The sequence below is a fragment of the Narcine bancroftii genome, chromosome 13, assembly GCF_036971445.1.
Source record: "Narcine bancroftii isolate sNarBan1 chromosome 13, sNarBan1.hap1, whole genome shotgun sequence".
Classification (NCBI taxonomy): domain Eukaryota; kingdom Metazoa; phylum Chordata; class Chondrichthyes; order Torpediniformes; family Narcinidae; genus Narcine; species Narcine bancroftii.
In genome coordinates, this window is record NC_091481.1 from 60,420,514 (window position 1) to 60,448,005 (window position 27,492).

At 41.5% G+C, this 27,492-nt stretch overlaps 3 protein-coding genes across 5 annotated transcripts in view; 2 read left to right on the forward strand and 1 right to left on the reverse strand.

The window, feature by feature from the left end:
* Positions 1-1,895: 1,895 nt before the first annotated feature.
* Positions 1,896-4,375, forward strand: LOC138748133 (mitochondrial ribosome and complex I assembly factor AltMIEF1-like). 3 transcript variants are annotated; one of them, XM_069907847.1, is made up of 2 exons: positions 1,896-2,002; positions 4,098-4,375. In XM_069907847.1, exon 2 carries the CDS (start codon positions 4,163-4,165, stop codon positions 4,373-4,375), a length of 213 nt encoding a protein of 70 aa, XP_069763948.1. In that variant the 5' UTR covers positions 1,896-2,002; positions 4,098-4,162. The 3 variants fall into 3 exon arrangements, with proteins under 3 accessions (XP_069763948.1, XP_069763949.1, XP_069763950.1); XM_069907848.1 differs by lacking the exon at positions 1,896-2,002 and adding an exon at positions 2,217-2,451; XM_069907849.1 differs by lacking the exon at positions 1,896-2,002 and adding an exon at positions 2,459-2,548.
* Positions 4,376-8,110: 3,735 nt separating this feature from the next.
* Positions 8,111-19,587, forward strand: mief1 (mitochondrial elongation factor 1). Its single transcript, XM_069907835.1, has 4 exons — positions 8,111-8,254; positions 9,398-9,572; positions 15,045-15,298; positions 17,026-19,587. Exons 1-4 carry the CDS (start codon positions 8,111-8,113, stop codon positions 17,830-17,832), a joined length of 1,380 nt encoding a protein of 459 aa, XP_069763936.1. The 3' UTR covers positions 17,833-19,587.
* A 1,159-nt stretch (positions 19,588-20,746) lies between these two features.
* Positions 20,747-27,492, reverse strand: part of LOC138748131 (uncharacterized) — a 31,123-nt gene continuing 24,377 nt past the window's right edge. Inside the window, exon 5 of the mRNA XM_069907843.1 lies at positions 20,747-20,992. Within this exon, the coding sequence (XP_069763944.1) occupies positions 20,917-20,992 (76 nt within the window). The 3' untranslated portion in view covers positions 20,747-20,916. The remainder of the gene's footprint in view (positions 20,993-27,492) is intronic.

Consider the following 27,492-nt stretch of genomic DNA (forward strand, 5'->3'; position numbering starts at 1 on the left):
TCATTAACCATGATTTCCCAAATTTGGACAACTAACCGAACGAGATCAAGAGAAACTTGGTCTCTCTCTAACGTCCCCTCTGGTTTTTATTGTCTCTCACGAACCAGCAAATACCCAGTAGGAAAAAGTCCCTGCAAGGCTGTATGGATTCGCATTTCGCCTGGTATTTTCACTTGGTTTCCTAAACCCCTGACTTGGTTCTTATCCACTGTTTTTAAAACTAATTGCCTACCCCTGTCTAATAGCAGTATTCAGTTTTGGAATTGTACCAGTTCCACCATCACAGGACCATACCAATCAAACCCCGTTCTTAAAAGAGTTTGGGAAAGGGGGTATGGAGTATCCCCAAATGGATTATTCTGGGTATGTGGTAATAAAGCTTATACTCGTCTTCCCTCACAGTGGAGTGGAACTTGTTTCCTAGGAATAATCCGCCCAGAATTTTTCCTCCTACCCCACGATCACGGTCATAAATTAGGAGTGAAGGTTTTTGATACATTACACCGTCAGCCCCGCTCTAGCACGGTACATTTGGGACAATGGGGAGATGATTGGCCTCCAGAACGCATAATTCAATATTATGGTCCCGCTACATGGGCTCAAGATGGATCCTGGGGTTATCGTACTCCTATTTATATGTTAAATCGCATTATTCGCTTACAAGCAGTCCTTGAAATTGTTACAAATCAAACAGCTCTAGCCCTGCAATTACTTGCATCCCAGCAAGGTCAAATGCGCTCTGCTATATATCAGAACCGTCTGGCCCTAGACTATCTCCTAGCCACGGAAGGAGGTGTATGTGGAAAGCTTAACTTGACTAACTGCTGCTTACAGATTGATGATAATGGCCAAGCCATTCGAAAAATCGCTGATAATATTCGTACTTTGTCCCATGTACCGGTTCAAACCTGGCATCCTTTTACACAATTAAATTGGATGGACAAATGGTTTGGAGGAACCTGGTGGCGTACCTTATTGTGGGTCATCGGAGGTATTTTATTCCTCCTACTTGTTTTGCCCTGTATTATTCCCTGTCTACGCAGCCTGGTGATTTCCATGGTCCAACAGGCTATGCAACCAGGGGAACTGGGAGACCCCGTTAGAATTTTACTTCAGCACGAAATTAATTTATCATGAGACGTTTCTCTTCCCCGAGTTAAAATCCCCATTCATATATATATAATACACACATTTTAAAGAGAGAAAGGGGTGGATTGTTATAGATAGAGAATTTAGGTTAAAATGGCTTAAGTTAAAATGTGATGATTAATCATAAAAAGGGAAGCCAGAACGGACAGGGAGCTTACTAGCAGCCAAGGACAAAAAGTTCAGCTGGATATGTTTTTTTAAACATATCTTTTCATGGTCATAGTGAGAGACATGCAGGAGGCAAAAGATTGATAAGAAGGGTGAGAAACAGAATTTAGTGTATATAGAGTTCGCAGCGTACGTAACGAACGTGATAATTAAAAATGCAGTTGTACTTAGAATGCTTTTGCAATACTAACCAAGTAAAACAGTATTAATAAGAAGGGGAAGGGCAAACAACAAGGGTATAAAAATCAATGCACTGTATGTATCGGGGATTAACTGGTGAGAAGCCAGTTGAGTCCAACTCTGCAGACTTGTAAATAAAGCTTGTCGTGTCATCAGTTTTAAAGAGACTCATGTGTGAGAAGTTTTATTTCTGACATTAATCATCCTTTCAAAAGCCAGATTTTAAACTACCCAGTTCCTTGCAGGTTCAACAGTCTGTTTCCCTGAGTTGGTCCTCTGCATTAATCTGTGTGTGGACCTTCACCCTGTGAAGGGAGTGATGACCACCCTCCCTTGACGCCATGTTGGCCAAGACCCAAGTTGACGCCATGTTGGCCAAGACCCGCCTGGCCCCGTGACGTAATGACGCAGTTGCGGGCGCCTCCTGAGCGAGGGCCGCCATGTTCTTCGTCCTCCGGAGGAATGCGGGCTGGAGTGGCCGCCGAGCGTAGGGTGCGGATCGAGGGTGAGGATGCGGGTTGAATATCTGGCGAGGGTTGTCCCGGGGATTCGGAATCAGAAGCACGAGCCGCTGCCGCGGGAAACCCGGAGGCGACGGGGAGCGCGCACACGGGAGCGGAGGGATGGGCAGTGGGCTCGGCCAATGAGAGGGCGCGACGGGAGGAATGGACCAATTGGGGCGCCGTGTGGGCGGGACTGCCGTTCACTTTGGGAGCCTGTTTGAACAGCCGACCCTCCCGATGGTGAATGGACCCCACGTCGTTCAACTCGTTCCAACAGCTGATTGTTTGATCATTCAGTCACGCTGGCCCATGGAAAACGGCTTCAATGCACCACCAGCTCCTACCCCTCGACCATCAGGCTCAACCACAAGGAAGTCATTGAGCCCTTTGGACTCTGGCCATTTTTAACCTGTCATCATATATACTCCACGGGACGAGGGAAACACCACAGGTGTGATTGTAGTAAACTACTGAAATGCTGGTCTTTTCAGCATCTATAGGAGGCAAAGACATATTACCAACGTTTCAGGCCTGAGCCCTTCTTCAAGGCATGTGGAGAAGATGATCCCAGTAAAGGAGGGGGAGGGGAGGAGAGAGGGGGGGAGGGAGGAGAGGGAGAGGAGGAGAGAGGGGAGGAGAGAGGGGAGGGAGGGGGGAGGGAGAGGAGGAGAGAGGGGGGAGGGAGGGGAGGAGAGAGGGGGGAGGGAGAGGAGGAGAGAGGGGGGAGGAGGAGAGAGGGGGGAGGGAGGGAGGGAGGGAGGAGAGAGGGGAGGAGAGAGGGGGAGGGAGGGGGGAGGGAGAGGAGGAGAGAGGGGGGAGGGAGGGGAGGAGAGAGGGGGAGGGAGAGGAGGAGAGAGGGGGGAGGGAGAGAGGGGGGAGGGAGGGAGGGAGGGAGGAGAGGGAGAGGAGGAGAGAGGGGAGGAGAGAGGGGGAGGGAGGGGGGAGGGAGAGGAGGAGAGAGGGGGGAGGGAGGGGAGGAGAGAGGGGGAGGGAGAGGAGGAGAGAGGGGGGAGGGAGAGAGGGGGGAGGGAGGGAGGAGAGAGGGGGGGAGGGAGGGAGGGAGGAGAGGGAGAGGAGGAGAGAGGGGGAGGGAGGGGGGAGGAGGGAGAGGAGGAGAGAGGGGGGAGAGAGGGGGAGGGAGAGGAGGAGAGAGGGGGGAGGGAGGGAGGGAGGAGAGAGGGGGAGGGAGGGAGGGAGGAGAGGGGGAGGGGGGAGGGAGGGGGGGGAGGGAGGGAGGCGAGGGGGGAGGACCTGAGGGCACATCCTCAGAATAAAAGCACAAATGCTGAAGGAACTCTGCAGCTATTGCAGAGCCTCTAGGAGGTTGAGACCTATCACTTTTGCAGAATAAAAGGATGCTGCTTTAGGGGCAGTGATGAGAAGTTTCTCTGGTCGGGGGTGGGGGGGGGGTTGTGAATCCAGGATTTGTTGCCACAGACGGCTGTCACTGCGTATATTTAAAGCAGAGATTAGTTGGTTCTGGATTAGTAAGGGTGTCAGAATGATATGTGGAGAAGGCAAGAGCATGGGATTGAAAGGAAAATCAGTTATGATTCAAAAGGCAGGGCAGACTCTATTCTACTCCTGTCTAAAAGAAAGGAATGCTTCAGGGTAGAACTTTCTGTATTGATGAAGAGTCCTAACTGAAATAGTTGACCATTTTTATCAATGGATGCTGCCTGACCTCCTGAGTCCTTCCAGCTTCTTATTGTTTACTCAAGAAAATGGCCCAGCCTGTTCATCTGCCTCTTGAGTTGAAAGCTAGAATTTCTTGAAGAAAATGGGAAGGCAAGGGAGACGGGACATTGTGTTCAAAAACCATGAAGGCTGACAGCTGTTAAAGTCATCATTCATGCGTTGAATGGCTACCAAAGATTTTATTTGCAAGTTCTTGAAAAATAGTGTTGCCTCCAAACGCATCTGAAGTATTGAAAGGGGTTAAACTATACACAATGACAAAGCATTTGCTGAGGCAGACAGTCTTACAAAATGGAGAGCAATGCAAAATTGTGTGTCTGAAATAATGTATATACACGAAATCTCTGCCTATATTGGCTGATTGTTGAAGAGAATCAAGTTTTTCATTTCTATTCTCAGGAATGGCAAAGACGATCTTATTCTGATTGTGGACAGTTCCAATTTTCCTGGTTGATCCACTTGTCATGGCGGCTTGGTCTCGAGCGGCTGTGTTGAACCTATACCGAGCTCTCCTGCGTGAGGGTCGCAGTCTGCGATACACTGACCGAGAGTTTTACTTCATGTTCGTCAAGCGTGAATTCAGAAAGAACCAACATCTCGTCGGGGAGGAAGAGAAGGCGAAGCAACTGGAAAAAGGCCTCTATTTTCTTGAGAGCAAGCTTGGAGGCTTGGTTTAATTTATAGTTAAAACACGACGTCATATTTCAAACATCTTGGTAAGTTTTTAATGTCCAATTCAATACTCAAAGCTTTCAGATTTGGAGATTTGTTCATCCATTTGTTAACAAGTAGAGGGATCAGCCATCTAGAGCAGCTTGGTGGTTGGATACATGGGGATAAGTTGAGTCATTAAGTTCACCCCCTCTCCTCACGAAGAAAGGGTTAGATGGTGACAAAGTGGAGATGTTGTGGAACTATTTGTTTTCCAAGAGGCCCAGCATAGTTAGGTGAGTGTTGGAATGAAAGGACTGTTAAATTTTATGTTGAATTTTAGAAAAATAATTATTGTAATGCATTTTTTTTTAGTGTTTGAAATTTGACTGATGTTGTCTTTATTTTTTGTGCATTTGTATCCTAATTGGAAAGTTTTCCTATGTTCTCTAAGTTTGGTGAATTTTCCAAACATCCCTGGCAAACTAATAGACTGCAGAGATGCCTTGCTCTTCAAGTTTCCATGGATAATTTTCTAGTCATTTGTTTGAGCATTCTGCAAACTTTCTTTGCTAATATGCTAAAGAAAATGTATTTATTTATAACTTAACATTGAACCATTTGTATTATGTGTGTTGATGAATATTCTATTTTCAGTGGTGGTGCTTTTCTGAAATCAGGTCATCTTTTTCTCACTTTCACCTTACAAAACCTAAAATGTGATTTCTAATTCTACAGTCAGCCCTCTGCAGCCTTAACCTTTCAAACTCCATGTCCTTGTTTTCCAGGAATACCAACAAGCGATGTATTTCATTTCCCAGTGTACTGTAAAGATTTACCCATGAACCCAGTATGGATTATATTATAAAAGGTTAAAAATGGCTGGAGTCCAAGGGGTTAAAGGGCTAGGGCGGTAGCAGCACTGTGGTACAACAATCTCAAACTTTCAAATATCATGTTTGGAAATGTATCAGAATTTCTTCATTTGCTGCTGGTTTGAAATTCTGGAACGCCATATCTGACACCATCTTCACAGTGTCTCCACCAGAAGGGATGCAGAGATTCAATGAGAAGGCTTAGCAGTGGGTTTTAAAGGGAATTTGGGAATGGGCAATAATGCTAAAATATTGCCATTGATGCCTGCGAAAGCAGATCGCAGGCTGGGCCAGAACATGCACCTATTGCCAGATGTCCAAGGTACACAGGCACACCAGGGCGCCCGTACAGGAGTTCAAGCACGTCCGGGAATGGTTCAGCCACATTCATGTGGACATTGTCAGGCCCTTACCCGTTTCCCAGGGCAACCGTTACCTGTTTACAGTGGTGGACCGCACCACTTGCTGGCCCGAGGCGATCCCAATGCCAGAGGCCTCCACCGACTCCTGTTCCCGAGCCCTGTTCCATGGTTGCGTCACCCGGTTCAGCATCCCGGCTCAACTCACCAGCGATCAGAGCGCCCAGTTCACATCTGCGCTCTGAGCACAGCTCCCCAACAGGTTGGAGATACAGCTACACCGCACCACGGCCTACCACCCACAGGCCAATTGACTAGTCAAACATCTGCACCGCCACCTTAAGTCGGCGCTCATGGCCCTCCTCACTGGTCCCAACTGGATGGACGAACTGCCTTGGGTGCTCCTGGGCATCCGCTCCACTCCCAAGGAAGATCCAAAGGTGTCATCAGCTGAGCTGGTCTACGGTGCGCCGCTGGCACTACCTGGTGATCAACGCACCTCACAATCCCCAGCGGTCGCTGCATGAACTACTTCCTCACCTCAGGGCACCCTTGGACTCCTTCGAACCCCGACTGCCGCCAAGACATGGCACTCGCATTCCCGGCGAGCTGCTTTCGCGGAGTTCGTTTTCATTCGGCGGGGCCTGACTGCGGAACCTCTGCAGCGACCATATGAGGGGCTGTACAGGGTTATACAGCATTCCGGCTCGACCTTCACGCTGGACTTGGGCGGCAGGCATGAGCTGTTTACCATGGACAGACTGAAGCCAGCGCACCTCAATCCCACCGAGCCCGTGGTCGTTGCCCAGCCCAAGAAGCGAGACTGCCCGGCAAAAAAGGACATTGACGCCAGTTCTGGGGAGGGGGGCTGTGTGGCGGCTCACCACAAGACAGGCGAACTGCCCCCGCTTGTTAGCCACGCGGTGGGGCAGCCAGAATGGCGTCGTCGAAGGTTTCCCTTCCTTCCAGCTCGGGGCTCAGAAACCTGTGCTTGGGGACCACGTGACACCCGGATGATGTCAGCGCCCTCCAGCGCGGTTCTCAGCCAGGTCGGGGCTGGGAGTATAAGTGCAGCCCAGCAGTCTGCAATAAGCCAGTCTTCTCACTGAGCTCAACCCGTCTGGTTGCATGTGTTATTGCAGGAGCAGTGTAGCCGCTGCTACAGATCCGATAAATCTGATTTCAATCTATTCAACTTCTGTGATGTAAAATATAATTGATTTTTTAAAAAAATTGTATTTAACTAATCTATATCTTACATTGATATTATTAATCATGCAATTCCTACATAAATTCTGAAAATAACAAGAGTATTACATGTTATAGCATGTTTTGCCCGTGAGGTCCTGGGCTGTGTCAACGACCTTTTGCAGGGCTTTAACACTCAAGGGTACAACTTTAAATCTTTATTTAAATTTTTAAAATACACTTATTTCTTTTAAATTCTATTTATTACTCAATTTTTTTTTGCCTGTTGCTTGAATTCTGGACACCAGTGGTTTTACTGTATAATGGAACAACAAAATTTGTTTGAGAGATAGAAGAGAATCCACCTACTCCGGCATCTGTATGAATGAAAGAAAAATAACTGGGCAGTTCCTGTTCTCATTAACTACCAATGAATCATGAAATTCTTTTGTATTGGGATGGGAACGAGCTTGTTCTTCTGGGTGGACAAGAAACAGGAGGATTAATGCCATTTGAGCAATTGAGAAATAAATGCTATACCTTGAAGATCAGTAGCTTAAATAAACTTCATTTTCCTGTTCTGAAGCCCAGGTTGACTCTGCAATCATATGACTTCAGTATCTTGGTATTTGTATCTTCAAATATCTAAATTGTCTCCAGGCAATTCATATTTCTACTCCATTAAATATACATGTCTATAGGAAATAATAATTGGAAAATTGCATGGTTTTTTAAAATTAAAAACTAATTGCATTATAGTTTAAAAACCCCTGATGTCCGGCACCAATGGGGATTGGTAGATGCCAGATAAGTGAATTTTCTTCTTGCTTGAGGTTGTGTTCTTTCTTTGGCTTGGCTTCGCGGACGAAGGTTTATGGAGGGGGTAAATGTCCACGTCAGCTGCAGTCCGATGATTAGTGAACTAATGGCGAGGCTTGCCAATTTTAAACTTCTGTATTTTATGCCTACTTATTTTCCAGAATTTCTTTTTGTCAGTTGCTTGAGGCTGCTGGTTGCGAGGATTGTGGATAACAGGGTTTTTCCTTACTGTATACGCTAACTTGCCTCTGAAGATTACTTTTCGTCTTGTGTGTTTGAAACCTAATTTTGGAATTGATCCAGGACCAATGTAACATACCAGCAAGATTCTCAAGACTTGTCAGTTTACATATTAGGTAGAATATGTTCAGGAGACTGGTTAAGATCAGGAGGTAGTTTTCCTGGTTCCAGATAAACAGTCCTTCCTCATCAGATACCACTCAGTCAATCTTAAAGGGAATGTGCTTTAAGAAGATTACTAATAAAATTATTTCTTTATTCCAGGTGAACTCTGCTCATAATGGCTGGCATGGGAGAAGGAAAAAACAAGAAAGGAGACAATGGGGTTGGAAATGCCATTGACTTTGTCCTCTCAAATGCCAGGCTGGTGCTCGGTGTTGGTGGAGCTGCTATGTTAGGCATTGCAACGTTGGCTGTGAAGAGGGTAAGAATAACCCTTATTTTTCAACAGATCTCTACTACTTCACTCATTCAATAAGATCATGGCTGACCTGGCCATGGACTCAGCTCCATTTAACCCTTTATTTACCTATTCATCAAAAATCTATCTATTATACTATTTCTCCCAGAGAATTCCACAGATTCACTGGATGAAGCAGCTCTTCATCTTTGTCCTAAATCAGACTTCCCTGAATCTTGAGGTTATCTGACTCACCTGCCAGAGAAACCAACCTCCCTGCTTCCAGCTTGACTATAATTTTGTTTCTTTAGGATCCTTTTCATCCTTCTAAACTCCAGTATTATCCCACTCTACAATCTCTCCTCACAAGCAAACCATGTCACAACCAAAATCAACATGATGACCTCCTCTGCACTGTCTCCAAAATTGGTATCTCTTTTCTCAAGTAAGCAAATCAGGATGGCACATCGTACACCTGGTGCAGCCTCACCTGTGCCCTCCTGGTCTTGTATTCAATCCCTCTTGCAATAATATCCCTTTTGCCTTCTTGATCACTTGCTGGACCTGCAACCTACAGTTTTAAGGCCTCCATGTTTGGCAGATGTGTCTTCAGCTGCTCAAGGCCCCGAGTTTCCACTTAGTAAGGTTTCAAATAGGAAATATGTTGCCACAGGTGGTTTAGGAGGCTGTCAGAGGGTGTATTTAAAGTAGAGATTAATAGGTTGTTGATTAGACAAGGTATCACAGGTTATGGAGAGGAAGCTGAGCGGTGGAGCTGAGTAGGAAAATAGATCAGCTCATAATTTAATGATGGGGCAGCCTCAGTGGGCTGATAGCCTATTTCTGCTCCTGTCTTATGGCCTTGTTTCTTTTAAAGCTTCTTTGCTTTTCTGTTCCAATACTTAAAACAATACTTTGACCAAATCAAGTATCACTTTGGATTTGGTTTGATAATATTTTGTGTGAAGTAGCTTTATTTTTAATCTATACACCATATTGCTATTCCAGTGGGTTTTGCAAAATGAAGAATACAAAGTCTCACATGTGATGCTAAAATGGCTGAAATAGGAGCATTTTTTTTTAAACTTTGTGTTGATTTCCTCCTTCATAACTAGAACACAGTACTTGTTGCTTCAAGGTTCTTGAGACACTTTCTTTATCTTGCAGATGTATGACCGGGCAATCAGTGCCCCCAGTAGCCCCTCCAAGATGGATTTGAGATCTGCAAAGCAAAGCTGGGAGGAGCCTAGCTGGATTGGGTCATCGCCCCGTTTACTAACCAGAGACATGAAAATAAATGTCAGCAGATCTCTACAGACCCTGCCCACAAGCTGCGAAGCAGGTCAGCTCTTGGCTGTCATCAGTGGTTGGTTTAATCCAAGAATGTGTTTGGAATCCATTGGTGCATTTGTTCAGAGGAAATGAGTGAATTACTTTTTCGATTATGGGCAGGAAAGTTTTTGTGTACAGTGCCTTCCCATTCCTTGGTTCTGGTCTTGTGCGTCTTATTTGCTTCACGCATAGCTCGAAAGCCTCTAGCTGTATTGCTCCAGTATTTCTACTGCTTAAACCTTCATCAGGTAAATCAGTGTCACCCTAGGACAAGCAGATGTTCTTCTTGTCATCAATTACACTTTGAGGGAGTTTACTGTGGCAAATTAACTGTTTTCCATATTGCAGGGGTGGCCAAACTTAAGGTAAGAACCACATACAATAAAAAATTTCAGGTTTTTGAAAGCTGCAAGACATGAAAAAATATGACAGACATGTTTTTACTCTTGCATGTGTTTAAAATTTTATATAAATATAAATACATGGGCATAAGATTATTTATTTATGTGTGTAGTTTTAATTTTGGAATTTGTCTTAGTTTCAATAATCAAAAAGTAAACATACATAATGTTTGGGACAAAGACACTTCTTTTATTTGCTCCTGTGCTCCACAGTTTTAAATTTGTAACCAGGCAATTCACATATAATTAAAGTGCACATTCCAGATTTTATTAAAGGGTATTTGTACACACTTTGGTTTGACCGTGTAGAAATTGCAGCACTTTTTATACATAGACCCTCGTTTCAGGGCACCATAATGTTTGGGACATTTGGCTTCACGGGTATTTGTGATTATTTAGGTGTGTTTATTTGCCTCATTGGTGCAGGTATAAGAGAGCTAGGCTTGGTCCTAAGCTTTTGATCACTTTTGGAGTCTATAGTTGTCATTTTTCAATGAAGACGAGAGTTGTGCCCAATGAAAGTCAAAGAAGCCGTTGAAGCTGGAAAAATAAGAATCAAACAGTAATAGACATTGCCCAAACCTTAGGATCAACAGGTTAGAACATCATTAAGAAGAAGGTGTACTGCTGGACTCAGTAATCACAAAGGGACTAGTATTCTAAGGAAGACCTCCACGACTGATGACAGAAATTAAGAAAAATCCCCAAATGTATTCCGACAGATCAGAAACACTCTTCAGGAGGCAGGTGTGCTTATGTCAGAAATACAGAGGCGGAGGAGTCACGTGATGGAGTAGTGGCCGGACGGTGAACTCCAGCCCTCTCCAGAAAAGTCGGGAAAAACAAAGGAAAACACAAAGGCACAGAAATAAAAGTTACAGAAAAGTGAGTATAAAGGTGGAAAGAAGATGGCGACAAAAAAAGAAAAATCGAAAGCAACGGTAAGAAGAGAGGAAGAGAAGACAAAGGAGGAAAAAGGTGAAGGCCTTAGCTGTCCGAAGAGGCCCGCTGCGGAGAGAGAAACCCGCTCCCTCAGGTCGGTAAATAATGGACTACAAAAATGGCTCGCAGAGCCGAGTAAAAGTGCGCAACCGCGCATGCGCGATACTTCGCGCATGCGCGATGCGAATGAAAAAAAACACACCGACGGGAGGGGGGACCAGCTGGGGAGTCGATCTCTACAGCCGGCAACGACAGCTGCAGAACACCTGCAGCAAGAAGAGACCACAGAAGACAATAGAAACAAGAAAGAAGAGGAGGAAAGGGCAACAAAGAAACAACAGATGGTCAACCCAGAAGAAGAGGAAGAGGAAGAATACAGTGAAATAGAAGAAGAAAAGAAAGGCAAGGTAAAGGATATACTTGCTCTTATTAAAGGATACATGGAGTCATTTAAAGAATGGCAAACACAGGAATTTAAGGATTTAAGAAAAAGAATAAACAACACAGAAGAGAAAATAAATAAAATGGAGATGACCTTAACAGAAATGGGAAAAAAAATGGACAAGATGGAAGAGCGGGCAGTAGCAGCAGAAATGGAGGTAGAAGACTTAAAAAAGAAATTGGAGAAATCTAATAAAAAAACTAAAGAGACACAAGAACTACTAGCTCAAAAAATAGATACAATGGAAAACCATAACAGAAGAAATAACATAAAGATAGTGGGCCTTAAGGAAGATGAAGAAGGCAAGAATATGAGGGAGTTTATAAAAGAGTGGATCCCTAATACCCTAGGATGTCCAGAACTACAGCAAGAAATGGAAATAGAAAGGGCACATAGAGTATTGGCCTCTAAACCACAACCACAACAAAAACCAAGATCTATTGTAGTAAAATTCCTAAGATATACTACAAGAGAAAAGGTACTGGAGAAGACAATGGAAAAGGTAAGAGAGGGCAACAAACCACTGGAGTATAAAGGGCAAAAAACCTTCATTTATCCAGATATAAGTTTTGAACTCCTAAAGAAGAGAAAAGAGTTCAATACAGCAAAGGCGATTTTATGGAAGAAAGGGTATAAATTTATACTAAAGCATCCAGCGGTATTGAAAATATTTATTCCAGGACAACAAAACAGACTATTCTCGGATCCAGAAGAACCACGAAAATTTGCAGAACAATTACAAAAATAGACTGAGGGAGGAAGACGGGTAATGAGAGTTAAAATGATCATGATTGATATGTATGTGGGTAAAGACAAAAATAGACTGAGGGATGAAGACGGGTAATGAGAGTAAAAATGATCACGATTGATATGTATGCGGGTAAAGAGGTATAAGAGTGAATAGAGACAATGAGCATACATGAATGTATCTGTACTTAGAGGAAAATATAGATAGTATAGACAAGAATTAATAAGGGAAGGTAATGGAATAGAGAGAATAAGGAGGGAATTAAAAGAGTGAACTTTATGACATATGAAAAGTGAAATCTTTTCTGGGGGAGGCGGGGAGGGGGGAAATAGCGGTCACTGCAAAATCAGTTGACGCTTGCGAGTGGATTCGCAAATCCAAATGGAGAGGGGAGATGTGGTTGTCCGACAAGGGATAAAGGACAACTCAGGAGGGGAAGGGGAGATTGGGGATAAATAAGATAGAAATAGGAGAATAAGGAAAATGTTGGATGTTGTAGGAATGTTGTCTTATAAAGAGTTGAAAATAAGAAAACAGAAATGGAAAAGGAGGAAAGGTAATGATGGAAAAACGGAAAGAGAAGATAAACAAAATATAAAAGGGCTACGCTGAACTATATGTCTTTAAATATTAATGGAATACATAACCAAATTAAAAGGAAGAAACTACTAAATTTAAATGAATAAATGTATTCCATTAGAAAAAATAACATATAGGTTAAGAAATAATATTGAAATATTCGAACAAGTATAGGAGCCTTACATTAAATACAATAGCGAAAACCTACCGGGGACAAACATTACCTAAGTTGATGGAAGGAGAAGGAAAGAAAAGAATGGACTCAGTAGAATTTCTGGTGTAATTTTGTTGAATGACAACATTGTCTGACTGGCTTAATGCAATCTAGATTGTATACCTAAAATGGATGAGAGGGGGGGGTGGCTTGGGAGGAGGGGGGGGGGGGGAGAGAAAAAGTCACTGTATATGTGTGAAAAAGAAATAGTGTATATCATAGCTAATGTGATTTATGGTGTGGAAAATAAAAAAATTTAAAAAAAAAAGAAATACAGAGGCTACACTGGCCCAGCCCCGGCTCCCTGACCTCTGTGGCTGCTCCCTGCAGAGGACCGCCCACCCAACGTTGGCACCGCACAGCTATGGTGTGGCCCAGCACGAGCAAGGAGAACATGACTCCATCGTGCACTGCTCGCTCTGCTCCTCTGCAAGAGGCAGTTCCTGCAGTGTCCATTCCCTCTTCTATTTCCTTGTCACTCAGCCTGGGCTGTGACTGCGTCTGGCTGCAGGGGCGGCTTTGAGAGCACTGGTTTCCTCCAGCCAACATATCTATGAGCCATGGTTTGATTCATTTCAAAGAACCCAGAAGTGGCTCGCGAGCCATGGTTTGGCCACTCCTGCCATATTGCATTTGTGACTATACTTCAGAAGTGCCTTAGAATATCCTGAAGTCACAAAAGAGATTTTAGGTATATTTCATATTTTCATTTTCTTTAAATGCTTTGTTCTTTAGCTTGTACTGTGTTGTAATGACATGCACATGGTTCAGCATATGATCATTTTAAAATCTGCCTTGGTTGAATGTTATGGACTATGGAACACTTTTATAGCTGATCTACTGGTGTCCATTTTTGAGCTGTCAGAACTAAGTGTTTCATTTAGCAGGATAATAACACTGGGCAACACTTTCAAAAAGTTTACTTCCTGATACAAAATTGGGAATCATGATCGACAGCTTCAAACTGAACACAAAGATAATTTGCTGTATCACGTATGAAGTTGGAGAAGCATTAAATTACCATATTTGATGGAGTATAAAACCCACTTTTTTCCCCCTCCCCTAAAATTGGCTCAATAATATTCCCTGGGTCTTGTATGCAAAATTTAAATTTCCTTTACCACGTCACGGTTCCTGTTCGCTGGCCGCAGTTTCCCGGCAGAACCTGTGCATGGCAGCCACTGGGCGCTGAACATTGCTGGGGAAACCTGGGCCTAGTGACAGATGAGCTGGTCGCTACGCTGGGTGGTGTGTGCCACGTCTGGCAGTGTGGATAGTGCTTTGGCCACACCGCTGCTTCGGCAGAGAAGTAAAGAGCTGCAGGTGACCAAAGGAGCGTGGTCACTGCAAGGGTGCAGAGGGGCTGCAGCGTTTGCTGCTGGGAGAGGCTCCATGTTGGTATTAAAACTGAAAACTACATTTCTAATCTGTTGTGTGAAATTAAACTGCTTTACTTTGAAGTGTTGTAAAGTGGCATCAAATACAGTAACTTTAATTTGCCGTGTTTAATCACATAATGACGCTGGCACATTGCGTTAGTTCAACCGACCTAAAAATGTTTTGCCGCTGATTTTTATTTGTACTCCGCATCGGATGCCTCTCATATCAGTGTCCAACAATAGTCGGCCGGCACTGATACATTCCAGTTCCCCTGACGCTGCTTTTTCATGATCACAATGTCCTGGTGAAACCTTCACCGTGTTCGTCACTGACGGCACCAAGATCAGCGGGGAAGAAGTCCAAGTGCGAACGAAGAACCTGAATTTCAATTTCATGTTGCACTTCACGGTTTTGAATGCTTGAATTAGACTTGAAATATAACTGTAAATCACAAAAATAGGTTATATCTTTAAAAAAAAAAGGTACTTGATAGGAAAATCTTTAAGGTGATTTTTTTTGTGAACAGTAGTCCAAAATCCATAAAATACACCCAAAAGTGTTCTAGAAGCAAAATCTTTGTTGTCCAGTGTTATCATTTTTATGTTGATCTCAGGCTTCCTGTTCTCGCATTGGGATAAGGAGACAATTTTGTTCATTTATCCTATTCACTTGCTGAGGCATTTTGTACTTGCTGTATGTTGTGGTTGACTTTACAAACATCAGTTGTTTTGCACATGACTTTGGCTATATTTGCTCCATTTTGTACCTCAATGCAGACACTTCTCAGGATGCCAGTCCTAGTAAGAAGACCCAAATGGATCTGAAGAAAGCCCGACTTCGTCTGTCCATGCAAGACAAGCTCTTTGTTTATTATCGTAAACATGTTGTTATCCCGGGTGTGGAAATGAGCCGAGCCAAGCAAGCTGCATTGGATATCTGTGCAGAGCTGCGAAACTTCATCCACACCAAGCTCCCTGACATGCCCCTCCGGGATATGTACCTCAGTGGCAGTCTGTATGACGACTTACAGGTTGGGGTTCAATCTAATTCCATTAAATCGGTTGCGTTGGTTCTGACAGTCAGCCACTTCACCTTTCCAGTTGTTGAATGCTGTATAGCAGAAAGAGAAGGATTTGTTTTTAAATTGATCATGGGGATCAGAAAGGGTCAGATGTCTGGTTTATGAAGTGTGAGATGAGATCACAGTAATGTCTCACTGGCAATTGCTTAACCCGTCAGAGTAAGTTGATCTGCATTATCTGCTTTGTCATTGTGTCCGCCTCGGCGTGGCCTCACACATTGCAAAATGCTTTGAGTTGCCACGAGGAGTCATGGCAGCCAGTCGACCATATTGACAAAGTACTCTATTAATGTTATGCTGGCTGGAAGGTATACATTGGTTGGGTTTTGGGAAAAACTCTCCTGGTCTTGGGGACACTTGACAAACCAGACAAACGTTGAGTTTAATGCTACTTGCAGCAAGTCATCCCATTCAAGTTGATGTTCCCTCAACAGTACACTAAAACCATTTGTGTTGTGCATACAGTACATGTTGTTTGGACCAGTTTTTACAGTCAAATGTGGGGGGGGGGGGGGGTCGACTTTTACACCGGTCATACTTTTGACTTCTTTAAGTACCTGCATCGTTCAAGGTGCCGGGTTCTCAGATGGCTGGGACCAGGTTTACGTGTACATTTCAGGGTATCAGGAACCTGAATGGGTGCGCCAGGGCATCGGAAGCTCAGGTGGGCAGGCAGCTGGAGCGTTGGGAGCTCGGATGGACGGGTGTCTGGGGCCAAAAATTGGGGGGGTGGTCAACTTTTACAAGTTTCGTTTGGAATACACGTGATATTTGGCATTAGAAAAAGGGTTGACTATTACATGAGTAAATGGTGTTAATTCAGATATGTTTTTATTTTTTTAAATAAATTGTATTTATAAATTTAGAACCATACAAATAAAGCATGAAAATAATTCAATCAATACATGTGGCATATAAAAATAAAATCTCCCTATATTCCAACCCCTCCCCCCTTCTATCCCCCTACAAAGAAAGAAAAGATGGTAAGAAAGGGACAAGACCCCCTCAACAGGGGTACCTATTACTTAAGGAGTAAGGGAATGTCAGAGCCTCATTTAAATATTAACACCCATATTTTGTAAATAAGGGCTCCATATCTTCCAAATATATTTGACTTACATTACAAGTAATTTTCTTGTGGTATACAACTCCAAATTTCAGCATGCCATCTTTCTATACACAGATCAGTATCAGACTTCCAAGTTATGGCAGTACTTCAGAATAGCATGGCAGTACTAGAAAGGGATCTGATAAATGTACATACATTGTTAGACATTGTGGAGGAGGGATACATACCTGTATTTATTTTGCCCATCCTAAATAACAGTTCTGGATGTTGCCAAGGGATGCAAATTTCAGAAATACTGCAAAGTGGCACAAATCCAAAAGGCGCAGGTGTTCTGTGGATTTAATCACTGGTTTAACTGAATTTGGAACTACAAAATGTCAGCTTCACACTCCATTGTGTCTTGAGAAAGAGATACAGATTTACTCGATTGTGCATGGAACATGTGGATGGCAAAAAGGATATTCAATGGCTGGAGTTTGAGGGGTTTGCATTGTGATGGTTTTATTATCATTATTAGCATTGTTTTATTGTTGCTCTAGATACTTGTCTTGATAGGGCATGCTTTGACAGTGTTAACAGTAGAGTTTAATTGTATCTGACTCTTTAGGTCATCACTGCAGATCATGTTCAGTTGATGGTACCTTTGGTCCTGGAGAAGAACCTCTGGGATACAGTTCCAGGAGAAGAGACCATCATGAATGTCCCTGGATTCTGGCTGGTCCGCAGGGAAAATCTGGAATACTTTCCCCGCAGCAGTAGCTATTGGGACCGCTGCATTGTGGGTGGTTACCTGTCACCTAAAGTAGTGACTGAAACTTTTGATAAGGTCTTGTCCGGGACCATCAACTGGCCGGCTATTGGAAGCATCCTGGACCTCATCATTCGGCCTGTGGTTCCATCAGAAACGTTGACTTTAGAGGTTCAGTACGACACGAGTAAAAGATTATTTATTGACTTCTTGCCGCTGATAGTGATGGAGGACACCGTGCTGATTGCCAAACCGCATCGCAATGGACGGTATGAAAACATGTGGCGGCAAAGCTTCAGAACTGCCGAAACTGCCAAGCTCCGAGGCCTGGATGAGAGGGACGGAGGCTGTCGCTGTTGCTGCCTCAAGATACTGAAGGCAATCTGCAAGTCCAGCCCTGTTCTCAGCAAGTTGACAGCCAGTCAGCTAACCAATGTGATCCTCCATGGTTGTGCAAAGGAAGTAAACTGGGCTCCAGAGTTGCTAGCTGATAAATTTCTGCTGGTTCTCAAAGAACTGATAAGCTACCTGGAGCAAGGGTTCTTGCCATGCAGTTTAGATACCAAAGTGAACCTGTTTTTGGAACTGACTGAAGAGGAGATTGATGAATTAGGATACATGCTGTATTGTTCTTTATCTGAGCCAGAGACTCTGTTAAATACTTGAAATGGGTATGTGGCCAGCAAACACAGATACTTTGATAGTTATCGGGCTTCTCCAGACTCTAAATTAAGATGGTTGCCAACCATTTAATAACCCCTCTGAACAGATGACGGTATTTCCTAAACCCCTTAATTATGATTGGACATTGCATGAAAGTGATCGTATGGGTAGAGCTTCAATCTTATTTACAGTTTTGGGTGACAAGGAACTAGGCTTGGGCTGAATGCTGTTTTGTCCTTTGGTAAGCCAGATATGAAATTATATTTCAAAATTGTACCGGGGGTGTAGGTTAATGGGGAGTAAATTGGGCGGCACGGGCTTGTGGGCCGAAATTGCCTGCTACTGTGCTGTATGTCTAAATTTTAAAAAATTTAAATTTCCCTTAATGCACAGAATAGATTGAAAAGATTGGAAGGAAGTTTTCAACAGTGCTACTGTTAATAAAGCAATTTGACTGAGGTCCAGTTACATTTTCTGGTGTTTTTTTTAAACAGTAATTTTTTGGGGGGATTATCATTGAGACTCCATCTTCAGAGGAACATGATATTGAGGATTAAAAATATAAAATCAGGCAAAAATTTAGGGCTGAAAATTTCCTTCAACTTGATTTGACATAAGTTTGTGGGAAGCTTTTCTACTTCAACAGGTCCCTCAAAAGTGTACATGGACTTGAAGTTGAAACTTTTCAGTATACATTCCTGGGTTTCAGATTCCAAAATAAAGTTAAAAATGCTGGAAATATTCAGGTTAGGGAGCATCGATAGAAAGACCATTAACATTAGTGTTCGACTTGAAACTCTCTTTCACTTTTCACAGACGTTGCCAAAGCTTTGAGAACATTAATGAACCAAATGCGTTTTCACAACTATCCAGTGGTATCATGGTTTTCTGTTGTTATTGAATTCCAGATTAGGTACTTGAATTTAATTTCCTTGATGCCATGAAGGAATCCAAACTCTGTTTCACAGATACGGATCTCTGCTGTCGAGTTAACCAAGACCTTTCCATTTAGATTCTGCCAAGATACAACATGGTCTCACCCTTGAATGTTAGCGAAGGTGTTGCAAATCTCTGTTATTTGTACGTTGATATTATACATTGAAATATTTTCCTTGATGATACAGCATAGTTTTTGTTTAAAAAGTACCCTGAAAATTCTTCCCCATTCATGAAGCCAGGCTGCTTTCTACAGAAAATTACTTTGTGTTAATTAGCCAAACATTACAGATAGCTTTATTAATAAAACTTATTAATTTTGCATTTCAGTTTGATTTGAAAAGAACTCTGGTCTTGTGAACTTGGATTTGTCTCAAATTCAGTCAAGATAAGAATGGAGAGGAGATTCCCTCGGATGTTACCTGCAATAGAATGTTTTAGTTCAGAAAACTAAATAAGCTGGGTTTATTTTTCCAGGTTTAAAAGGGAACCTGATTGAGGCACAAAATGGAGGGGCATATAAAACTGCAGGAATGGATAGTGAAAAACTTGTCACCTTGGCAGAGGTGTTGATAACCAAAGGGGAGTAGGAGACAACAGAGAGGACCTGAAGAATTAATTTTTACTCAGATGTTTGTTGAAATCTCAAACACACTGCTTGATTGTGGAGCCAGGCAGTCTCTCCATATTTAAGTATTTTAGAATTGATTGTCATGAACATGTCACAAAATTCGTTGTTTGCTGGCAACGCCACAGTGTAAACATCTATATAAACCACCTTACAAAATAAATTTTTTTTTAAAGTGCAAGAAAAAGACCAAAGGCAGAGTCTGTGGTTCATTGTTCATTCAGGAATCTGATGGCAGAGGGAAGAAGATGCCCTTGTGCCACTGAATGCTTGTCTTCAGGCTCCCATATACTTTCCTCGATGGTAGCAGAGTGAAGAGGGCATGGCTTGGGTGGTGGGAGTCCTTGAGGATAGAGGCTGCTTTCTTAAGTTTCACCTGTTGTAGATGTCCAGAGAATCCATGGTACACCTGTAGAATTTTTTGAGTTTCGGTGACATACCAAATCTCCTCAAACAAAGTATGGCTGCTGGCGGGCCTTCTCCGTGATTGCAGTGACATGGAGGTTCCAGGACAGATCCTCAGAGATGTTGACACCCAGGAATTTCTTGACCCTCCCTACTGCTGAGCCCTCAATGTGGACTGGTTCATGTTCTCCTGACTTCCTCCTGAAGTCCACAATCAACCCCTTGGTTTGGCTAACATTGGGTGCAAGGTGGTGGTGACACCACTCAACTAATCTCCCTCCCTCCTTTACGCTTCCTCATTGCCGTATATGATTCTGCCAAAGACCGTGGTGCCAACGGCAAATTAGTATTTAGATGGCACTGCCATGATATTTCAAATGGCAAGAGTTGAAAAATGGGATTAAGAGAGATGGGTACTGGCTGGCCGAACAGCTTGTTTACAAACAGCTTGTTTATATTCAGGATTTTTTTTTGATTATTGACTTTTCCTATTCACATTTTAAAAGTACACGGAACACTGCTTGTATGGTGACAGATTTTGATCAGGTAGCATCTGTGGAGGGAATGCCTTTACAAATGTTGCCTGACCTGAATATACCTAGCAGTATTTTTCTTTAAATTTCCAGCATCCGTAATTCTTTGATTTATTTTTAAATCAGTGTTTCAATTAGATTTGTTTTGTTCTTGGAACGTGAAGTTATTGAGGGTGAGACAATTGATCTCAGCCTTGAATGAGGTAGAATAGCCTGAGTTACCTTCAAAGGGATGGTTAGATGATCAAACTCTGGCTAATTATTCGAGCTTGCATCTTATGTAGTTAATGAATCTCTCGGACCTGGCATGATGCCAGATCCATCCTTCTACCACATGGAACAGTGATGAATGCCAAAGATTCATTCATGGCGGGGGAAACTAAGTTGGAATAAATAAAATGATTAATTAACAGGAATCAGAATTTATTGTCATGAACAAGTCACAAACTTTGGTGTTTTGCAGCAGCGTTGTAGTGCAAACATTCATAAACCATCTTACAACAATATTTTTAAAAATAGTGCACGAAAAATAAGGCAGTGTCTTGTTTATTGATTACATGCAGTCCCCGGGTTAAAACATCCAATTTACAATCTGTTGTTACAGGCCGACTGGAAGTAGAATGGTGTCAACTTCAGGTTTGAGTGCGATTGAGTCATTTTTCTAATAATAACCAAAAAATGTTATTAGTATTGTGACACCAACAGTCTCCACACTAGTCCCATTCCCCCACACTGCTCCACTTCCCACAATAGCTTGCCACCAGCACCCCCACACTGACCTGGGGGGGGTGTGGAAAGAGAGAGAAGCAGCAGTTGTGCCTTCACCACGCTACTGTCAGGCTGCACCGCACACGGCCTAGGCAAAGCAAGCCGCCACCAAGGAGGGGGGAGTGAGAAGGAGCCGGACATGGATTGGAAGGAGTGAAAATATGGGAGGGCCATGGGGTACCCAAACTGTACCCATCTCTCCATCTTCTCCTTAAGTATTAACTTATGTAGTTTTATTGTGTACAGTATTATTACCTGTATTATGTACTGTATTACTATGTTTTAAGGTGTTTTAGTGTATTGATGCTAAATAAGGACCATATGTACCTGTTCCAACTTGCATACAAATTTGAATTAAATACAGACCTAGGTAACGGAACTAGTTTTTAAACTCGGGGACTGCCTGTATTCAGGAATCTGATGACACCGGGGAAGAAGCTGTCCTTGTGCCGCTGAGTCTTCAGGCTCCTGTACCTTTTTGTTGTTACACCACACCATTCAACAAGCTGATCGATCTCCCTCCTGGACGTTTCTTCATTGCCATTTGCAATTCTGTTGACAACTGTGGCGTCATCGACAAACTTGTAGATAGCGCTGGAATTGTGTCTGACTACACAGTCATGGGTGTACAATGAGTAGAGCAGTGGGCTAAGCACGTGTCCTCGTGTTGGAGATGTTTCCAATTCATTCTGACTGCTGATGAGGAGGATCCATTTGTTGGGGGGGTGGGAGAGGAGGGGTTCAGAGGCCTAGTGTTGGTAGCTTCTTGAACAGCACTCAGGGAATAATGATATTGAAGGCCGAGCTGTAGTCGATGAGCAGCCGTGTGTATAGATGACTGTTTTTGACGTGATCCAGGGCTGAGTGGAGAGCCAGCAATATTGCATCTGCTGTGGAGCAATTGTGACGATAGGCAAATTGCAGTGGGTACAGATCTTTGCTTAGGTACGTGTTAATTCTGGCCATGACCAGCCTCTCAAAGTATTTCATTAGATTAGAAGTTAGTGCTACTGGGAAATGGTCATTAAGGCAGCTCACGCTACTCTTCTTGGGTACCGGAATGATTGATGCCTTTTTGCTGCAATAATAGGTTGAAAATATCTGTGAGCACTCTGCTAGTTGGTTGGCACAGATTTTTAGTACCCTGCCAGGTATGCTGTCAAGCATTGCAAAGGTTAGGAGTCACGTGATGGAGTCGTGGCCGGTAGGGGAACTCCAGCCCTCTCCAGAAAAGTTTAATAAAAGATAGATAAAAAGCAAAGGCACAAACATAAAAACCAAAACAATGAAAGTAAAAGTGTGGAGAAAATGGCAGCGAAGAAACAAAAACCAAAAGCAACAGGAAGAAAAGAAGAAGGAAAGACGTCGGAAGAAGAAGGTGAAGGCCTTACGAGGAGGCCCGTCGTGGAGAGAGAAGCCCGCTCCCTGACGTCAGTCGAAGCCCCGAACTCGGGACTACAAAAAAGGCTCACGGAGCCAAACAAAAGTGCGCGATGCGCAAGACAAACACTGACGGGAGGGGGGACCAGCTGAGGAGTCGATCTCCACAGCTGAAACAGACTACAACACAACAGCAAGAGGAAAACAGAAAATAACGAGAACAAGAAAGAAGAGAGAAAAATAAGAAATCAAAGAAACAGCAGATGACCAACCCAGAGGAAGAAGACCAACACCAAGTCACTTCTAATAAAAATAAGAAGACCAAAAATACCCAACAAAATAAAACAAACAACCCAACAAGAAAACCAGAAGAGACAGAGGTAAAGGACACAGATCCTGGAGTGGACTCAGAAGAAGAGGAGGAAGAACACAGAGAAATGGAAGATGAAGGGAATGGCAAGTACATGGATATATATATTTTTAAAGAATATATGGAAACAGTAAAAGAATGGCAGTCACAAGAATTCAGTTAAATAAAAAGAAGAATAAAAAGTATAGAAGAAAAAAGGAATGGATTAGAGATGATCATGACAGATATAGGAAAAAGAGTAGACAAGGTGGAAGAACGAGAAACAGCCATAGAAATGGAAGGAGATGACTTAAAAAAGAAATTAGAATCTGATAAAAAAGTTAAAGAAACACAGGAGCTGTTAGCTCAGAAGATAGATATAATGGAAAATTATAATAGAAGAAACAATATAAAGATAGTGGGCCTTAAGGAAGATGAAGAAGGCAAAAATATGAAAGAATTTATAAAAGAATGGATCCCCATGGTCCTAGGAAGACCAGAATTACAGGAAGAAATGGAAATAGAAAGGGCACACAGAACATTAGCCCCTAAACCACAACCACAACAAAAACCAAGATCCATTCTAGTAAAATTCCTAAGATATACAACAAGAGAAAATATATTGGAAAAAGCAATGAAGAAAATAAGAGAAGATAAAAAAACCACTGAATACAAGGGTCAAAAAATTTTTTTCTATCCAGATATAAGTTTTGAACTCATGAAGAAGAGGAAGGAGTTTAATGCAGCAAAAACGACCCTATGAAAAAAAGGTTGTAAATTTATGTTAAAATACCCAGCAGTACTTAAAATAGTTATACTGTGGCAGCAAAACAGACTATTCTCGGATCCGGAAGAAGCACCAAAAGTTGCAGAACAAAATTTGCAGAACAACTACAAAACAGACAGAAAGATGAAGAGATGTAACAAGAACAAAAATGACAACAAACTATATACACACACACCTCTATATATATATATATATATATATATATAGAGGTGTGTGTGTATATATATATATATATAGAGAGAGAGAGAGAGAGGTGTGTGTGTATATATATATATATATAGAGAGAGAGAGAGGTGCGTGTGTGTGTGTGTGTGTGTGTATATATATATATATAGAGGTGTGTGTGTATATATATATATATATATAAATAGAGTATAGGTAAGAACTAAGGGAAGAAAGGAAGTAAGGAGGGAATTAAGAGAGTGACCTTTGTTATATATGAAGATTAAAATCTTTTCTGGGGGGCTGGGTGGGGAGGAATTACAGTCATTGCGAAATCAGTTGACGCGAGCAAATTTGCAAATCCAAATGGAGAGGGGAGATGTGGTTGCCCGACAAGGGACAAAGGGCAACTCAGAAAGGGGAGGGACTATTGGGGTTAAAGGAATTTTAGATATGAGAATAGTGGAAATATTTTATGTTTTAGAAATGTGTTCAAAAAAAAGAAAGCAGAAATGGATAAGAAGGGAAGGTGGTGATGAGGAAATGGAAAGGAAAGATAAACAAAGTATGAAATGGCTATGTTGAACTATATGACTTTAAATATTAATGGAATACATAACCAAATTAAAAGGAAGAAACTGTTAAATTTACTGAAAAAAGAAAAAAATGATATAGCATTCGTACAAGAAACACATCTAACTGAAGTGGAACACAAGAAATTAAAGAGAGATTGGATAGGACATGTAACAGCAGCATCATATAATTCAAAAGCCAGAGGAGTAGCTATATTAATCAATAAAAATGTACCAATCAAAATAGAAGAGGAAATAATAGATCCAGCAGGGAGATATGTAATGATAAAATCTCAGATATATTCAGAATTTTGGAATTTACTCAATGTATATTCATCTAATGAAGAAGATCAAAAATGTATGCAAGATATCTTTTTGAAGATAGCAGATACGCAAGGGAACATACTAATAGGAGGGGATTTTAACCTTAATTTGGACTCAAACATGGATAAAACTGGGAAAAAAAACTAACAGAAAGAACAAAGTAACCAAATTTATAATTAAATCGATGCAAGAAATGCAACTTTTGGATATATGGAGGAAACAACACCCAAAGGAAAAGGAATATTCATATTATTCGGGTAGACATAAAACATACTCAAGGATAGACCTATTCCTGTTATCAGCCCACATTCAAGGGAGAGTTAGGAAAATGAAATATAAAGCTAGACTATTAACGGACCACTCACCCCTGTTATTGGCAATAGAGCTAGAGGACATCCCACCGAGAATGTATAGATGGAGATTAAACTCCATGCTATTAAAAGACAGGATTTTAGAGAATTAATTGAACGACACATTAAAATGTACTTTGAAATAAATAAGGAATCAGTGAAAGATAAGTTTATACTATGGGACGCAATGAAAGCGTTCATCAGAGGGCAAATAATAAGTTATGTAACTAAGATGAAGGACTACAATCAGGAAACCGAACAGTTGGAAAGGGAAATAACAAATATAGAAAAAGAATTAGCAATAAAGGAAGATACAACTAAAAGAAGAGAATTGGCAGATAAAAAAATAAAATATGAAACACTACAAACATATAAGGTGGAGAAGAACATAATGAAGACAAAACAGAAATATTATGAGCTAGGAGAAAAAACGCACAAAATTCTAGCGTGGCAGCTTAAGACAGAACAAACTAAAAGAATGGTATTGGCATTAAGGAAAAAGGACAAACAAATTACATATAATCCAACGGAGATCAATGAAAACTTCAGGGAATTCAACGAGCAACTATATCAAACTGAAAACGAAGGGAAAGAAGACAAAATAGATGAATTTCTAACTAAAATTGAACTACCGAAATTACAAACAGAGGAGCAAAATAAATTAATAAAACCATTTGAAATAGAAGAATTACAGGAGATATTAAAAAAGCTACCGAACAATAAAACTCCAGGAGAGGATGGATTCCCAATAGAATTCTATAAAACATTTAAAGACTTATTAATTCCTCCCCTTCTGGAAGTAATCAACCAGATTGATAAAACACAAAGCATACCAGATTCATGCAAAACAGCAATAATTACAGTAATCCCAAAGACAGGGAAAGATCCACTTGCACCAGCATTATATAGACCAATATCTTTACTTAACACAGATTATAAGATAATAGCTAAACTATTAGCAAACAGATTGGCTGACTATGTACCAAAAATAGTAAATCTAGACCAAACTGGATTTATTAAAAAAAGACGAACAACAGACAATAAATAAAAGTAAATTTATTAACTTAATTCATGCAGTAGAAGGAAATAAAACTCCAACAGTAGTGGTTGCGTTAGACGCAGAGAAGGCCTTTGACAGAGTAGAATGGAATTATTTATTCAAAGTACTACAAAAATTCAGCCTACCAGAGAAATATATTAATTGGATTAAAGCATTATATAAGGGGTCATTGGCAAAAGTGACAGTAAATGGATATATATCAAAACAATTTAACTTAAGCAGATCAACAAGGCAGGGATGTCCACTATCTCCCTCACTGTTCGCGTTAGCTATAGAACCACTAGCAGAACTGATAACAGAAAATAAAATAAGAGGGGTAAAAATGAAAGAGAAGGAATATAAAATCAGTCTATTTGCAGATGACGTTATAATATAATTAACAGAACCAGAAATATCAATAAAAGAATTACATAGGAAATTGAAGGAATATGGAGAAGTGTCGGGGTACAAGATCAACGCAAATAAAAATGAAGCAATGCCAATGAATAATGCGGATTTCTTAAAGTTTAAGAAAGAATCGCCATTTAGATGGCAAATGCAAGCAATGCGATACCTAGGTATACAAGTAAATAAAAACCTCGGCCATCTATATAAACTCAATTACTATCCATTAATGAAAAAATTACAAGATGACTTAGAGCATTGGAAAGACTTACCACTAACACTGATAGGAAGGATAAACTGTATTAAAATCAACATTTTCCCAAGGATACAATACCTATTTCAGTCATTACCAATACGCCTAACAGAGAAATTCTTCAAGGAGTTAAAGAAAATAATAAGGAAATTTTTATGGAAAGAGCGGAAACCGAGGATAGCACTAGATAAATTAACAGAATGGTACAAACAAGGAGGCTTACAACTACCAAACTTTTAAAATTATTATAGAGCCACACAATTAAGATACCTATCAGATTTTTATCAAACAAGGGAAAAACCAGATTGGACTAGATTAGAACTAGATAAAATAGGGGAGAAGATACCTGAACATATACTATATAAATGGGATGAAAAATTGGTGCAATGTAGGAATTCATCGGTATTCCATCATCTGCTCAACATTTGGAAGAAGATTCATGTAGAAAGGAATAAAACAAATTACCAACTACCAAATCTAATATTGTCGCAAAATCAGCTAATCCCTTTTACAATAGATAACCTTTCCTTTAGAGAATGGGAGAGAAAACGGATCAAAAGAATAGAAAATTGTTTTTCGGGAGGTAAATTATTGTCCTTTGAACAAATGAAGGATAAATATAGCTCACGATACAATGTTTGCATACTAACAACTGAAAACCTACTTGAAGGACAAATTGGGAAACAGTCTGAGGTTACCTACCAGAAGGAAGCAATTTTGAATATGTGATTACAGACACAATGATAATTTTAAAATTTGTAACAAACATGTA

Coding starts and splice junctions, on each gene's coding strand:
- LOC138748133 (XM_069907847.1), top strand. CDS start 4,163: ATGGCGGCTTGGTCTCGAGCGGCTGTGTTGAACCTATACCGAGCTCTC.
- mief1 (XM_069907835.1), top strand. CDS start 8,111: ATGGCTGGCATGGGAGAAGGAAAAAACAAGAAAGGAGACAATGGGGTT. Junction 8,255..9,397: donor CAACGTTGGCTGTGAAGAGG/GTAAGAATAACC, acceptor TTTATCTTGCAG/ATGTATGACCGGGCAATCAG. Junction 9,573..15,044: donor GCCCACAAGCTGCGAAGCAG/GTCAGCTCTTGG, acceptor ACCTCAATGCAG/ACACTTCTCAGGATGCCAGT.